Raw genomic sequence first — 17,137 nt, forward strand, 5'->3', positions numbered from 1 at the left:
AAATTTAACTGAATTTTGCAACGCAATAGAAGCATTTTATGGAGCATTCCCCAAAGCGTTTTTCTAAATTTACTTTCGATAGTTATCTAAAACCAATAGAAACAGTTATTTACAGTATGTCACCAGGATTAAAGCTGGAAACCTTGGGTCTTTGTTTCCCCTCCTGTTTTTGTAAATCACCACATTTTGGCGGCCACAGGGCGGAGGTAAGGAGCGGTGGCCGAGCACCGCTCACCTCCAGCCAGTGGCACCGTCAGCCAGCAGCGGCCCCTTTAAGAAGGCAGAGCCGCACACTGACGATGTTTCCCCGGCCCTGCTGTCTGCTCCGTGCCTGCGAAATCAACAAGAGACGACGGGAAGGCTGGTGTGTGTCTCTGCGAGGCTAACGGCGCTGGTCAGTCAGCTTTCTCCGGGGAAAGGAGGGACGCAACTGGTTATTTCTGCTGCTTTTGGTGCTCGGTGTCCGGCCGCCTGGTCGCGGAACCCCGAACGGGAGACGACATTTAGTGGGTGTTCGGAGGCGAACGGATATTGTTGGGATGGTTGGACCGAGAGACGGACGCTAATTTGGACGTCCTGAGCAGCAGGTGTACTGACGGATAAAGCAGTCTAAAGGCAATCTCAGTGTTCATGAAACTTTGCTACGATTTACGTGCTGGGTAAGAACGCTTCTTTTGACCTCTTCGCAGCCAATGACATGTCTATTGTCCAAAAAAAACAAGAACTGTAAAATAAAAACAAAGGGTATTGTGTAGGTGTCATTCATCCGCCTGGCCTGTCATCCAAAATGCGGATTATCTGGTTTTCATTTTGTCTCCGTGTGGGGGGATTAAAAATAAAAATGTCGGACAGTTCTTCGGAGGTTCTTGAAACCGTTAAACTCGAGGCCTAATTTCAAACTCAGCCGTTGATGTCAGCCGTTACCTCAACAGGCAGAAGTCCCAACGGTCAAATGCGACCGTTGGTTTGCGCGAGCTAATGTCACAAACTGATCGCGGAGGGATTTTTAAACGGTTTGAAGGCTCTGATTGAGCTTTGCTGTCAGAGAGGGGCTCCGAGTGACTCCAAACGGCCGCAAAATGAGCGATAACTCGTTGGAGCGTCGAAATTAAAAAGATTTAAGGGCTCCGGGAAAACTTCAGAGGCTTGAAATGACACGAGAGGGGCAAAACAACCCATAAAGATGGAAAATCAGCAACGAGAATAAACAAGAAGAGCTGGAAATGAACGCGTTTATGTGCACAGATAACTCAGGAAGCGCATCTCTAAGATTTGTGGGGGTTTTGGGTCCTGTTGGCTTCATATCTGACACATACGTAATAGTATTGGGGCCAGGTATGAGAAAAAATATTTATATTTTGCATGTCGCGAATGAAGTCGACATGTCGGGAATGAAGTCGACATGTCGCGAATGAAGTCGACATGTCGAGAATAAAGTCGACATGTCGAGAATAAAGAGTCGACATGTCGAGAATAAAGAGTCGACATGTCGAGAATAAAGCGTCGACATGTCGAGAATAAAGCGTCGACATGTTGAGAATAAAGAGTCGACATGTCGAGAATAAAGAGTCGACATGTCGAGAATAAAGAGTCGACATGTCGAGAATAAAGCGTCGACATGTCGAGAATAAAGCGTCGACATGTCGAGAATAAAGAGTCGACATGTCGAGATTAAAGTCGACATGTCGAGAATAAAGCGTCGACATGTCGAGAATAAAGCGTCGACATGTCGAGAATAAAGAGTCGACATGTCGAGAATAAAGCGTCGACATGTCGAGAATAAAGCGTCGACATGTCGAGAATAAAGAGTCGACATGTCGAGAATAAAGCGTCGACATGTCGAGAATAAAGCGTCGACATGTCGAGAATAAAGAGTCGACATGTCGAGAATAAAGAGTCGACATGTCGAGAATAAAGAGTCGACATGTCGAGAATAAAGCGTCGACATGTCGAGAATAAAGCGTCGACATGTCGAGAATAAAGAGTCGACATGTCGAGAATAAAGAGTCGACATGTCGAGAATAAAGCATCGACATGTCGAGAATAAAGAGTCGACATGTCGAGAATAAAGCGTCGACATGTCGAGAATAAAGTCGAAATGTTCGAGAATAAAGTCAACTCCTCTGGTCCATCATCTAATTACTTTATTCTCGACATGTCGTCTTTAATCTCGACAGGCAAAATATAAATATTTTTTCTTATTTCTGGCCCTAAAACTCTTCCGTAGAATGAGCTTTGCTGTCAGAGAGGGGCTCCGAGTGACTCCAAACGGCCGCAAAATGACCGATAACTCGTTGGAGCGTCGAAATGAAAAAGATTTAAGGGGCTCCGGGAAAACTTCAGAGGCTTGAAATGACACGAGAGGGGCAAAACAACCCAAAAAAGATGAAAATCGGCAACAAGAATAAACAAGAAGAGCTGGAAATGAACGCATTCATGTGCAAAGACAACTCAGGAAGCGCATCTCTAAGATTTGTGGGGGTTTTGGGTCCTGTTGGCTTCATATCTGACACAGATCTGCTGTTTAAATGGAAAAAGATAAAGAAGAACTTCCTGTTTCTGCTTTACAGTTTCCGAAACTGCATAAATGAATCCGAATAAGACAAAATGTCACGTTCAGCGGACTTTAAAGTTGACCTGAACCGTAACCACCACCGATGCCCATTAGCAGCCATCTTTAATTGGGTTTTATTGCCAGTTAACAGCGATGCGTCTCCTGCCTGAATAACCTCACAGAGTTCACATTTGATTTCAGTCGCTGTCGTGTCCAGTTTTTACCAACGAGGGGGGGCAGATGGACCAGTTGCCCAGGAAATATCGATCGTTTATATAACTATGGGCGGACTGGAGGGTCACAGTGAAACAGGGTTGACCGTCTCCTGTTTCTTATGCTCACGACAGCCCCAGTCCGCTGATACTCGTGACGGTGTGGGAGTAACTCTCACTTCAGCAGCAGTATGATTGCGTCCTGAGGCTGGAATCCACTGAATAGATCTTATTTAATGCACATCGGCTGTGAAATGGGCATAAACCGACAAATATGAATAGAAAAGCTACAAAAGATGGCCCTGATCTGTTGGTTTAGCCATATGCTAAAAGCAGCAGAATGTGTCTAATGGATCTAATTAAAGTTAATAATTATATCTGCATTAAACAAAGCAGGCTTTATTTAAAAACCTTGGCTGTAACCATGTTTATCAGGCCTGATGATGCCGTTTTATTCCTGCCGTGTCACCTGGCTGTGTGTTTTGTTGCCGTTTCCATTCAACATGGCTGTTGCGTAACGCTTTTCCCCCTCCTCTTCTCACCATCTGTCACAGCTTCATTATCGATGCAGGAAAGTCAGCCAAACGGAAAGTTGCAGGCACCCGTTGGAACTTTCTATTGGGTTGCCAGTGGCTTTAAAGGTCACGCTAATCCCCCTCTCTGTCTCTCTGAGTGTCTTATGAAAGTTGGCGGAGGTGGCGGGCGGCTCCGCGGGCACGCGTCTTGCACCTCGCCGCCCCGGCGCTACAGAAACCCGGGCGCCGTGGGGGATGGTGGCGATGACAGGATATCCTTCCGTGGGTTTTTTGTTTTTTTTTGCACCTGTGAGAGGAAACCGGCTGTGCAGTTATTATAAAACTCAGCTTTATTTGGTCCAGGATGAGGCAGCTCTATCAGTCATTCAGGATGGAGCTGGAGCTCATAAGTGACCTCTTATCGATGTAAACAGCCAAAGGCTAATGTGAGGTTTATGTAAGACGGCCGTGTGATCAGAGGAGTGAGCAGAATAGCATGTGGGGGGGGGCAGAAAACAATACCTGAAAAAATCGGTGGAAAACCACTACTACATCTTCAAGCATAATAATAATAATAATAATAACAGTAATAATTCAATTCTGTAATGAAAATATGGTCACACTAGCATAAATCATGACCGTCAATTTTGTTAACCGTGTGGAGTTTTTTTATGAAGTTTTTCTCTTTTGTAAAGAAATGTAGAACTTGTATGATGCATGCAAACGCACCATTACAACGCTTACATTGTTTAACATGCTCCACATTCTCCATTGAGGGTTTAAATTCAAGTAGATACTTGGGGCAAGACATCCAGCCAACTCCAGCTTTTTATTACCTTCATTAAGTCTCCATTTCAGATCATTATATACAACAAAAACATCCGAAAATGTGAAAATCGCCTTTTTTTTTTTTTTCAGCAGCAAGGGGTTAAGGTTACAGAGGGGGGGGAACACGATAACAAAAAATAAATAAAGCTATAAACTTTGCAGATATATGCTTTTTTAAAATCACCACCTGCATTTATTCTATCAATACAAGACGCAAACGGAGATAATAAATCGTGGCCTTTATTCTGGCCAGTTTTCTTTGGCTGGACAGGGCATTTCTCAGGGGGGCAGTGCCCCCCCCCGTAGCCACGCCCCTGCGTGTGATGCCTGTTATTGTACATTATTATTGTACATTATTATTGTACATTATTAGCCCAGCAGAAAGTAAGCGTGCAGCTTTTCCCTGATCTGAAGACCTGGAAGAATACGGTGGCTGTAATAGCACCCGTTAAAGATGCATTTATTATGGTTACTAAGCAGGATGTTTCCATTAAAGCTAATCTTGGCTTCAGATTAGTGTTGCTTTGCACTGTTATTTATTTATATACATTTTTAGGGGGGGGTGCTAGTGGCCTTTATCCAATTCTTTGTCTTATTTAATCATCCAGGGAGCAGGCTTTCTTTTAAAATCCTTGATTTAAGCCTAACTTAAATCACTGGAAACCCAAATGATTGCATTTTTCTGCAGCACACTGTTGCAAACTCCCTACCATAGGTACATTAAAGTTATTAAAACCAACAGCTAAGAGGCTTTGGCTGAGCCCGAGCTTAACTCGGCTGAGTCGACTCCTCGTATCCCAAACAAACATTTAAACTTTAGGTGTTTAATTTTTCTGGAATTCCAGCAGACATAACAAACACCTTAGAGTTCTACCCTCACAGCAAGCCTGTTGGCAACGATCCTTCAGGTAAGAAATGCTCCTGCCGACAGCTGCACAGATGTTAAACTCGTTGTGCTGACGCTGCACATCTGTGCTTATGAATCTGCTTCATGTCGGTGACAGTCTGAGGCTCTGATCAGGTCCTGCTGGCGCTGACTCTGCTGAATAGTTGGCAGTCAGAAGACGCTGATCTCCCGAAGCTGACTTCCTTACAAAAATCAAAGTCTTACCAAGTATATTTGTCTCATTTCTAGTCCAAATATCTCATTACACTTAATATAAGACACAACGGCCGAACAAGTACCATTTCAGCCAGATATAGGGACTTGTTTGAAGACAATACATCTGGAATATCTTGTTAAATGAAAAAGTCTTGAAAACAAATTGTTTTGAGTCACATTTCACATGAAACAAGCTTTTTTTTTTTACATTTGAAGAGGTTTTTAAGCTAATTTCAAGATCACTTTTAACTCAAAAGTCCTAAATATCACATTTTATTTCAAGAAATGTTGACAAGCCGATTTTCACTAGTTCCATTGGCAGATTTATTTGCTTATTTCAAGCAAAAACGTCTTGTATTTGTTCTTTTTCTTACTTATTTTTGGAGGGGCATTTTTTCCAGTGTAAGGGAAGATGGGTAAAAATGAAGCTGTATCTATTACATGTCCTATTATTAATAGCTACACTGGAAAAAATGCCCCTCCAAAAATAAGTAAAAAAACAACAAATAAAAGATGTTTTTGCTTGAAATAAGCAAAAACATCTGCCAATGGAACTAGTGAAAATCGGCTTGTCAAGATTTCTTGAAATAAGATGTGATATTTAGGACTTTTGAGATAAAAGTGATCTTGAAATTAGCTTAAAAACCTCTTCAAATGTAAAAAAAAGCTTGTTTCATATGAAATATGACTCAAAACAATTTGTTTTCAAGACTTTTTCACTTAACAAGATATTCCAGATGTATTGTATTAAAACAAGTCCCTATATCTGGCTGAAATGGTACTTGTTAGGCAGTTGTGTCTGATATTAAGTGTAATGAGATATTCAATGAGACAAATATACTTGGTAAGACTTTGATTTTTTTTTCCAGTGAATGGTTGTGCCATTAGTCCCAAGTAATTTTTTTTCTTGGGCAAGTCAAAGTCAGCTCACCTTATTATTGCAATTTTACCTGCAGAATCTGATCTTAATAAAGTGAAAACACAAAGATATAAGTAACTGTCAGTAAACATCATTGGCCAATGTGTCCAACCTGTCCACCCCGTATCATATCAAGCTAACGTTAGCTAACTACCGGCTAGGCTAACAGGATAATATTAGCTAATTTGACAAGCACTTACTGGTCAGAATGGATCTTCAGATGACGAACAAAGTTGGAAGTTATGCTAGATGCTTAACACTCAAGTTATTCAAGTCATCGTGTAACAAGTCAAGTGCCGAGTCTTTAACTTCCAAGTCCGAGTCGAGTTTCAAGTCTTTTATTTTTTGTCAAGTCACAAGTCATCAAAACAGCAACTCGAGTCCCCATCTCTGGTCTCTGATGTGTAGAATTAGACGGCAGCTTTGCACAGAAACCCCTCCCATCACCTCCCCTGAGATTAGGTGGTGTTACCGTCCCTTTGGATGCCTTTGGCTTCCAGTCTTCTCCATTTTTAACTCGGCAAATATCTTATTTTCCGGTTCAGGTCAGGCTGATGGAGTGCTCTCTGCTTATAGACTTACAGTCTTTGAATCGGAACAGCTTGCTGACAGTTTTCAGTTTCTGCATCTTTGCACAGATGTTCGAACTTTAAAGAAAAAATGAAGCCGTAAGACTCGCTGATCCTGAGCAGTCAAAATACAAAATGTCTGGATGAGGAACTGGAGCTGTGAGCGAGATGTGGAGCAAACATGGATAGATAGATAAATACTTTATTCATCCCAATTTGGGAAATTGTTTTGTTGCAGCAGCATACACCAAAAGATATGAAAACAATTAAAGTAAAAACAAGCAAATAAAATAAAAATAGTGAATAATTATCAAGGTCAAACATGGTCAGTCTGAGCCGGTTTCCATGAATTTACTCATTATTTAAAACTGTTTTAATGGTGATGACAGATTTTTGCTATATTTCCCCGTGTGAACATTCATACGAGGCTGATGGAATAAAACCAGCTCAGAGTGGCAGCTCGGGTAACTTTATGTTGGTCGATCGGTCCTCTGTGGCTCCGGTTTGGGAACATCGATGTAGGCCAGAGGACGTTAGACCGTCCCTGTCTGCCCGACTCAGCCGCGCACTGTGATTGGCTGCAGGACTGAGTGTGACCAAGAGTAACCCCGAGCTACTACGGGTCATTAGCAGAAGATTAGCGCGAGTCGCACATAAACTCTGGCATTATTAGAGCTGCTCAGGCTGACTGATGTCTGCAGGAAGACGCCGGCCGGCAGATTGCAGGTGTTTCTGTTCCCATTCGGTTTTATTTGCTGGTTTGTTCGGCTGCTTGTGCAGATCTGTGGTTTTATGAGCTTGGTGTCAGCAGTGACTTATGATTAGGTGAAGGTGTTTGGAGGTGCTGCGTGTTTACATGAATCAGCAGCGCTCATTGTGTGCAACATTCAGAGTGATCAAACCTTGAGCTGAAGCCCACTCCTCCTCCTCCTGTCCTCTCTTCATTCTTTTGTTTCAGAAGGTTGGAAACTGGCTGCAAACAAATGAAAGAAACCTTTCTTTTATTTTTTATATATAACTTCATTTTTATTCATTTTTTACAGCTGCACACCATCTTAGCAAAATCAACAGTCATGAAATATAGTGGTTCAATAAATCAAATCAAATCAAATTTATTTGTAGCACATTTCATGTACAAACAGTTCAAAGTGCTTCACATAAAATAAAAGCATTGCAGCAGGGAGTGGAAAAAGCATTAAAAACACAAGAGAATATAAAGAGAAACAAATAAAATAATATAAATTAATTTAAAAACTAGCAACAGTCCAGATAAGTTCAAAGATATTTCATGCATAGACACATGAGAACAGAAATGTCTTTAACCTGGATTTAAAAATGTCTCCATTTGGTGAAAGTTTAATCTCCACTGGCAGTTTGTTCCACTTGTTTGCAGCATAACAGCTAAATGCTGCTTCTCCATGTTTAGTCTGGACTCTGGACTAAATGCTGAGTTGCTCTAAATGAAAATTAATAAAACATAGGACCAATTGCACAGATTTGAAGTGAAAATTACATAAAGATAAATAACTGAACATAATTTATAAAAAAAAAGAGATAATTTTAATAGTAGTGATAATTTGAAAGGGAAAAGAAAAAAATATAAGTAGAAAAAATTAAAGATTTTTTTTAAAGGAAGGAGAGAAAGAAGAAGGGAGGAAAGAAAAGGAAAGATCCACTCTAGGTATCAAATGGCTGGTGGTGTGAATGTATTTAGTACCTAACCAGAAGTCTTATGCTATACACTTATTGTATTAGCAGAGCTATAACAGGTTTCCAAAAGAAACCTTTTTGAAATAAAATAAACGAAGCGGCGGCAGCCTGAAGAGTCCCGCAGTGAAACACGAGGACGCGTAACGTGCTCTCAAACGGTTAAACTGAAAGCTGCAGGGTTTGTTTATGGGACATTTTCCTGTGTATGGAGGCCCGGAGATGTGCCACTGTGCCTCAGATGGTTTCATGGCGAAGCTGTTGCACCTCACCTGCTCTGAGTGGGGTCATGTGGTTACCGTGGGAACGGTTTCTACAGCGACAGGTGTAAAGGAAAGTGTATATTGAACATTTTCACTCACCCCTGGGGGAGGAAATGTAAACCCATCAGTCACCTCTGTAATTTCTGCCCTTTCGTGTTGGAAACTTGATATTTGTGTGATTTATGTTCTCAAAAAGTAGGGCTGGGCAACGATTAAAATGTTTAATCTTGTACGCAGAATCCCAAAATGAATCCAAAAGTAGCGTATAGCTTTTAGCATTTAGCTTTATTTTAAATGTGCTGCCATATGAATGAAAGTGCCATAACATTTGTTGTGCAAACACACTTTTAACATCAGCATCTTTCTGTAGTTTTTATGTAGAAGCCTCGCTCCACTGTCTGTTTCCTTGAATGACTTGCTGCTATCAGTTGTGTGTTTTGCCTTTAAGTGATATTTTAGACTGGAACTACTACGCTGAGAAGACAATTCAACTTGGCAGTGTTTACAGATGACTTTGGTTCTGTCGACTCCGCCGTCTGGAAGAACTTTAACATGAAAACGGCCGAGTAAAAGTTCCGTACCCTTCTCCATGTTTGGTGGATCCGCCGATTACTTTCTTTTCCTGTTCCACAGCAGACAGCAGCAGACTTTTACAAAATAAAAGCCTGTGAGCAACAGACTTTTACAAAATAAAAGCCTGTGAGAAACAGACTTTTACAAAATAAAAGCCTGTGACCAACAGACTTTAACAAAATAAAAGCCTGTGAGAAACAGACTTTTACAAAATAAAAGCCTGTGAGCAACAGACTTTTACAATAATAAAACCTGCGTTAATGCACGATAAAATATTTATCGGCGTTAAATCATTAACAAGCTAACGCGATAATAACGAGTTAACTCGCCCAGCACTAAGATAAACCTTTCACCAGCATATCTGATGGCCTCCTTTCCTTAACAGCGTCCATCTCAAAGATGGCGCCTCGTTCTTTGTGTGTGCACTTCATCAGCTTTATGACGGCGTGCTGATGCGTGGCTACCAGACATTTCTATCCTAAAGTAACACCAGAGTAACTCTGGCTCTCCTCATAGTTGGCCTCATGTGACGCCTCTGTCACAACAACGGATCTTTGTGTGAGACCTGCCAAGTTAAAACCGCTCTCGTTCATTTTAGAAACCCCACAAATGTGTGAAGCGAGCGTGAAACTAAAGGTCGTGAGCTGCGGTATGTCAGCCTCAGAATGTGCAGAACTAAAGTCGCTTTACTGTCCAAAACGAGTCCAAACGCGTAGTTTTAAGGGTGATAACTGTCTGGTGTTGCTTTTATAACCTGTAAAAATAGGCTGACAAACAGCACTGGTTTCCATCTGCTTGGTTTTCCATAAGATAAGCGTTCACCAGGAGGCTTCAACAGAGTTTTCTCATCTTATCTCAGCCTAATGTAAACACTGACCTGGGAAAGAGGACTTACCTGCTGAACCTCTGTTCATCTTTACTTCTGAGACTCTGCCTCTCCAAGGTGCTCTCTTTTTTTTTTTTATTTCTTTTTTTTTTATACCCAATCACGTTACCGACTCGTTGACAATCAGCCTAAATAGTCGCCACGTGTTGCTCAAAATCAGACTTCTACAATCGTGTGATTGAGTAAAAAATCTCCAGAAAAAAGGACGTTTCAGTCGACTTTTTATTGATTTTAAGTTCTCATCTGTTTGAGTTTTACATGAAGTTATATTCTGTATTATAATAAAGTTAATCCTCTAACTGAGGTACGAGTTAGCCAGATGTTACAGAGGTGATCTGTGGTTCCTGGTTGCTGCTCCAGATGTTTTAGACAGTAAGATGCAAGCAGGAAGCCGATCAGCTTATCAATCGCAGAAGAGTTTTATCACCACCTGAAAGGTTTTCCTCTAATCTTTGACCAAATGCTGCAGGATCGCCACAGGCTGCTCCCGGTCCGGTATGCAAACAGCAGAGAAACCTTTCTGCTGCTTCAGGCTTTTGATTTTCAGATCAAAACCAGCTTTGATCATTCAGTTTTATTCTAAAAAACAATTTAATTAGCTTTTAAAAGCCATGTTGCATGAACATTCAGTCATTCTGTACAGAAACTCTGTGGGTGTGAGGGTTAAAGGTTGGCATCTATTCTGCTTTAAAGCTGGCTTCAAATTGGATTTTCACCATTATTTGTACTTTAGATGGCTTCATAATCTGTGTTTATAGAGTTTACTGTGGTGATTCTGTGTGTGAAATGAGTCAAACGGCCCCCCGCTGTCATTGCATCTGGTCCCCTGACACCAAAACACTGCTATTAAGTGTTCTTCCACCTCCCACAAGCTCCCCCAGCCGCTGCCTTTGCTTTGGAAATGGAGTCAGTAACCGAGGCCAGCATATCTGCTGCTGTTAGCTGCGTTTCTAAAGGAGGAAACAAAGACTTTGACCTTTCTACGGAGGCCAAAGAGCGCCGCCAAACTCAGGAGGTGGGAACCTGAGGAGCGTTAAAGGTCAGAGGTCGCGTGTCAGCTTGTTGGCAGCTTGACGAGGATGAAGATGAGTTCCACTTAGAAAAGGGAAACGAACGCTGTGTGAAGTTTACTGAGTGAACGTTCCTCCACAACCACGAGAGACCGATGACATCGCACAGAAATGATTACGTCGGGTTTTTGCTGCTCAAAGTGGTTTTACAAGCTGCTGAATCATGCAAGTCGATAGTTTAATTACATTCAGTCCGAATATGTCCCGCTTTCTTCTTCACCTGAAGCGGTTTTAAGGGTTGGGGTTAATAAAAACTAGGGCTGGGCGAGTTAACTCGTTATTATCGTGTCAACTTGTTAATTATTTCATTTAATTTACATATTTTATCGCACATTAACGCAGTTTTTTATTTATTATTTTATTTTTTATTTTTGGGTGGGGGGGGGGTTGTGCCTTTTTTTTTTTAATGGATAGGAAAATTCAGAGACAGGAAGCAGGGGGCAGAGAGAGGGGGAACGACATGCAGCACCCCTGTTTTATTATTTATTTTATTATTGTAAAAGTCTGTTGCTCACAGGCTTTTATTTTGTAAAAGTCTGCTGCTCACAGGCTTTTATTTTGTAAAAGTCTGTTGCTCACAGGCTTTTATTCTGTAAAAGTCTGTTGCTCACAGGCTTTTATTTTGTAAAAGTCTGTTGCTCACAGGCTTTTATTCTGTAAAAGTCTGTTGCTCACAGGCTTTTATTTTGTAAAAGTCTGTTGCTCACAGGCTTTTATTTTGTAAAAGTCTGTTGCTGTCTGCTGTGGAACAGGAAAAGAAAGTAATCGGCGGATCCACCAAACATGGAGAAGGGTACGGAACTTTTACTCGGCCATTTTCATTTTAAAGTTCTTCCAGACGGCGGAGTCGACAGAACCAAAGTCATCTGTAAACTCTGCCAAGTTGAATTGTCTTCTCAGCGTAGTAGTTCCAGTCTAAAATATCACTTAAAGGCAAAACACACAACTGATAGCAGCAAGTCATTCAAGGAAACAGACAGTGGAGCGAGGCTTCTACATAAAAACTACAGAAAGATGCTGATGTTAAAAGTGTGTTTGCACAACAAATGTTATGGCACTTTCATTCATATGGCAGCACATTTAAAATAAAGCTAAAGGCTAAAAGCTATACGCTACTTTTGGATTCATTTTTGGATTCTGCGTACAAATGAGATTAATCGTGATTAATCAGGGAAATCATGCGATTAATTAGATTAAAACATTTTAATCGTTCCCCAGCTCTTTAGTTAAAGTGTTCAGAGGAAGAAGAAGTGAGTTTTTGTGTGGTCTTTGTGATGAACTTATTGATGCTCCACAGGGTTGCCGTGCGCCATGTTAAGGTAAAGCCCCGGTCCGCGGTGTTGACCATGCTGAAGCGCCTGGACAAGATCCGCTTCAGAGGTCCCAGGACGAGAGACGACTTCCCAGATCTGGGCGAGTCGCCACCCGCCTCCGACAACGAATGTAGCGACGAGGTGCAGCCGAAGGCCAGAGCGGCTCTGCGAGACGTGGAGGACGCCCTGCGAGACCCTGTGAGTACTACAGGCTTCCATAAGTGTGCGTGAGACACCACGGACACATCTGTCCTGCGTCTGTCTCCTGTTTGATTGGTTGGTGTTAGCAGTTCCACCTGAGAGATGTGATCTGACCGCGCTGTTACGTAAAAACTGTTTTTTTGCATCCCTCTCAGCTTAGTGACTGAGTTATAAAACCAAACTGAGCTGTTTTTTTTTTTTTTAACCCTCATACCTGATTTAAAAAAAACTCCTTAATTTCTGAAAAGGGACATTTTTTTGTCCCCTTTTAAAACGACCTAAAAACATCATGTTAATATTTTTTTCCACTTTTTTTTCATAAATCTTTTATTCCACTTCAGTTTTGATCATAACTACCAAGTTTTATATTTTTTTCCCAAAAAATTAACCCTTTAGATGCCAATTTGAACTTTTTAGCCCAAATTTTAAGCCTTTAGGTGCCAGTATTTTCAAAATATGGAATGCTAAGTGGAATTATTGAGTAGGGATAATAATTATGGTCTGGGATATGTCAATGATTAGCAACAACATTGACTTTTGATTTTTTTTTTTGTTATGCTTGATTTAAAAAAACAAAAAAAACCTCCTTAATATCTGAAAAGGGACATTTTTGTCCCCTTCTAAAATGATCCCCAAAATACCATATGTTAATATTATTTTGCGCTTTTTTTTTTCCCCAATACTCATTTCTTCCACTTCAGTTCTGATCATAACTACTAAGTTTTCAATTTTTTTTCAAAAATTTAAAGTGATACTCCGGAGTAGATTCACCCTGGGGTCATTTGAACCGTGATATCCAGCCAAGTAGCCCACCCGCAGTTTTTCCGATCTTGGCTGAACATCAGCTGAGTTACTGAGTTATCCCGAATAGCTTCGTACAAGTGCTAATGGACCCTGGCAGTATCTCCAAAATTACCACACTAAAATCACATGCCATGACACCAAACTTCTACAGTAGTACAAATATGGTCTGTACTCACAAAACGATGCATTTGGAAGTTTGTACATAGTCCAGGAGTTTATTATTATCAACACAAGCCTGATAGCTTCTCTGCTGCTAAAGCTGCGTCGACGTCACTTCCTTGATCTGGGAGCTTCAAAGTAAGATGAGGGTTGATCTACTACTGTAGACAACAAAGTATATGCTATATTCTACATGATTCTTTATGTTGTAGAGTTGTGAATTTATTTTATCAATGGAGAAATTGAGCAGCCTTGCGATCCATTGTATATGATGTGTGTTTGAAATTCGAAAAAATACTCAATAATGCACAACTGGACCAAATATGATGAGTATCACTATCTACAGTGTGAAATTAGAGGAGAAAGTTCACCCCAAGTGGAGAAAAATGTCCCCCATCAGGGATCAGGGTTAAAGGGTTAATTTTTTAAAAATAATTGAAAACTTAGTGGTTATGATCAGAACTGAAGTGGAAGAAAAGATTTGTGGGAAAAAAAGTGGAAAAAAATATTAATATATGATGTTTTTAGGTCGTTTTAAAAGGGGACAAAAATGTCCCAAAAAAACTCCTTAATTTCTGAAAAGGTACATTTTTGTCCCCTTTTAAAACGACCTAAAAACATCATATATTAATATTTTTTTCCACTTTTTTTCCATAAATCGTTTATTCCACTCTGATCAGTTTTCAATTATTTTCAAAAAATTAACCCTTTAAATGCCAATTTGAACTTTTTAGCCCAAATTTTAAGCCTTTAGGTGCCAGTATTTTCAAATTATGGATTTTTTTTCAGAAATAAAGGAGTTTTTTTTTCTTTCTACACAATGAAAAATTGCATTGTATATGATGTGTGTTTGAAATTCGAAAAAATAGTCAAAAATGCACAACTGGACCAAATATGATGAGTATCACTATCTACAGTGTGAAATTAGAGGAGAGAGTACACCCCAAGTGGAGAAAAATGTCCCCTATCAGGAATTAGGGTTAAACTCTGAGGAGGAAACGGATGTAATGGAGGGAGGGCTCATCATGAAGGGGGGGGCAGTGGAAATGAGGATTTATGGTGGACACGACGCCGAGATGGCAATCAGCAGCGGACGGGAGCGGAAATGTTGAGATGAGGAGATACCGGACAGCAGGAAGCATTAAAGTGGGAGAGTGATGAAGGAGGCGCCGGGGGAGGAGCCTCTGATGGTCCCCAGAGTGTCTTTCTGATGGCGACTGAAACATCTCTCAGTGCATGTGCAACACGTGCACGTGTTTTTCAGGCGTACACCTGCGTCTCTGCGTGCGCTCTGGTGTTTGCTCGTGTGAGCCCTCGCTGGGAGGCATCGCCCACATGGCAGCACTGATGAGTCACTCTGAGGCCTTAAAATAGGCCGAGCTGGGCCGCACACACACACGAGAGGCGTGTGGTGGCAGCAGCCGTGCGTGCCCACCTGGTGCCGCCGCCGCCGCCGTCCGGGACGGGATCATGTGACCCGGGTCTGGGCCTCGCCATCCCCTCATCTGTCTGGAGGAGGACAGCGTTTGCCCTTGGGCTGCAGGACGCCAAGCTGCACGTCATCCGTGTTAAAGAGGCAGGATGGCGTCGGCCAGGTGGCGTTCAGGCAGACGCGTGCAGGGGATCTCACCTGCTCCGTCAGCAGCGTGTGCAATTTAAAATCTGATGAGATTTCTAACCCGTAATGAGTATCTTCAGCTTCGCTGTGCTTTTAAATGATCAATGATAAAAGTACTTTATTTCTACAGCCCTTTACAGACGATCCTTACGGTGTACCAAAGGTCAGAAATAAGTATAATAATAATAATAATAATAAATTAATAATAATAATAATAATACGGTGTACCAAAGTGCTTTACAGCAGGTAATAAATAAAGAGAAGAAGAAGTAAAAACAAATAAAAACAATAAAAGAACAGTGAAAGCAATAAAATACAACAAAATCTAAGATAAAATAAGATAAAAGTGTCATCATGCTACTGGGTATTAAAGCCATCCTAAATAAGCAGGTTTTTAGCCTGGATCTGAAGAGGCCCAGGTCAGAAATAAGTATAATAATAATAAATAAATAAATGAATAATAAATGAATAACTCATAAATAAATAAATAAATAACAAATAAATATTAAATAATAAATAAATAATAATAATACGGTTTATCAAAGTGCTTTACAGCAGGTAATAAATAAAGACGAAATTAAGTAAAAACAATAAAAGAACAGTGTCGAATAAGATAAGTGTCATCATACTACTGGGTATTAAAAGCAGTCCTAAATAAGTAGGTGTTTAGCCTAGATTTGAAAAGGCCCAGGTCAGAAATAAGTATAATAATAAAAAAATAAATAATTAATTAATTAATTAATTAATTAATTAATTAATTAATAAATAATAATAATACGGTGTACCAAAGTGCTTTACAGCAGGTAATAAATAAAGAGAAGAAGAAGTAAAAACAACAAAAGAACAGTGAAAGCAATAAAATAAAACAAAATCGAATAAGATAAAAGCGTCATCATGCTACTGGGTATTAAAGCCATCCTAAATAAGCAGGTTTTTAGCCTGGATCTGAAGAGGCCCGGGTCAGAAATAAGACTTAGCTGGACGGGGGGCTTATTCCAGAGCCTGGGGGCAGCTTTGGGAAAAGGCTCGCTCACCCCAGGGTTTGTATTCTGACCTGGGCACTTCCAGCAGAAACTGATCTGCTGACCTCAGAGCTCTACCAGGACTGTTAAAAGCTCAGATAAATACGACGGGGCGAGGCCGTTAAGAGCTTTAATAACACACATTAAAAGTTTAAAATCGGTTCTGTAAAGGACAGGAAGCCGATGGAGGGAGTTAAGAACAGGAGTGATGTGCACACGTCTGTTGATGTTGGTTAAAGACGGGCAGCAGCGTTCTGCACCAGCTGAAGGCGGCTGAGAGAAGATGGGTTCCACATCTGTCCGCGCAGGGATCTGTTTTCTCACTAGTCACAGGTAGCCGAACCTATAATCTCATCCTGTGGATTTAAAATAAAGTCTTTTATCTCTCACTTTCATACGAAACGTTAAAGATCAGTTCTGTTCAGTCTGAGAGTTTAAAGTAATCGCTTTGGATTACAGTTCTGCTGTAAATCCTCCTTCTTTGAATTGTTTCCGGTTCATTATCCGCTCCAGAAAACAAATGATCGGGGTTCAGATGTGTCGGGTAACTAACTGAGGAGCTAAAGATGCTGCTGCAGAGGGTCCTGGTTACATTACATTACATTACATTACATTACATTACATCGCATTACATCACATTACATTACATCACATTACATCACATTACATCACATTACGTTACGTCACGTCACGTCACGTCACATCACATTACATTACATTACATCACATTACATCACATTACATCACATTACATCACATTACGTCACGTCACGTCACATCACATTACATTACATTACATCACATCACATTACATTATATCAT

At 40.7% G+C, this 17,137-nt stretch overlaps 1 protein-coding gene across 2 annotated transcripts in view; it reads left to right on the forward strand.

The window, feature by feature from the left end:
- The first annotated feature begins 244 nt into the window (after nucleotides 1–244).
- The window catches only part of gramd4a (GRAM domain containing 4a), a 66,215-nt gene continuing 49,322 nt past the window's right edge, over nucleotides 245–17,137 (forward strand). The window contains exons 1-2 of one of the 2 annotated variants that reach the window (XM_075471311.1): nucleotides 245–659; nucleotides 12,496–12,709. In XM_075471311.1, coding sequence (XP_075327426.1) covers nucleotides 631–659; nucleotides 12,496–12,709 — 243 coding nt within the window. In that variant the 5' untranslated portion in view covers nucleotides 245–630. The remainder of the gene's footprint in view (nucleotides 660–12,495; nucleotides 12,710–17,137) is intronic. The other variant, XM_075471312.1, reaches the window with a different exon arrangement.

The sequence above is a fragment of the Odontesthes bonariensis genome, chromosome 8, assembly GCF_027942865.1.
Source record: "Odontesthes bonariensis isolate fOdoBon6 chromosome 8, fOdoBon6.hap1, whole genome shotgun sequence".
In the NCBI taxonomy this organism is placed as follows: domain Eukaryota; kingdom Metazoa; phylum Chordata; class Actinopteri; order Atheriniformes; family Atherinopsidae; genus Odontesthes; species Odontesthes bonariensis.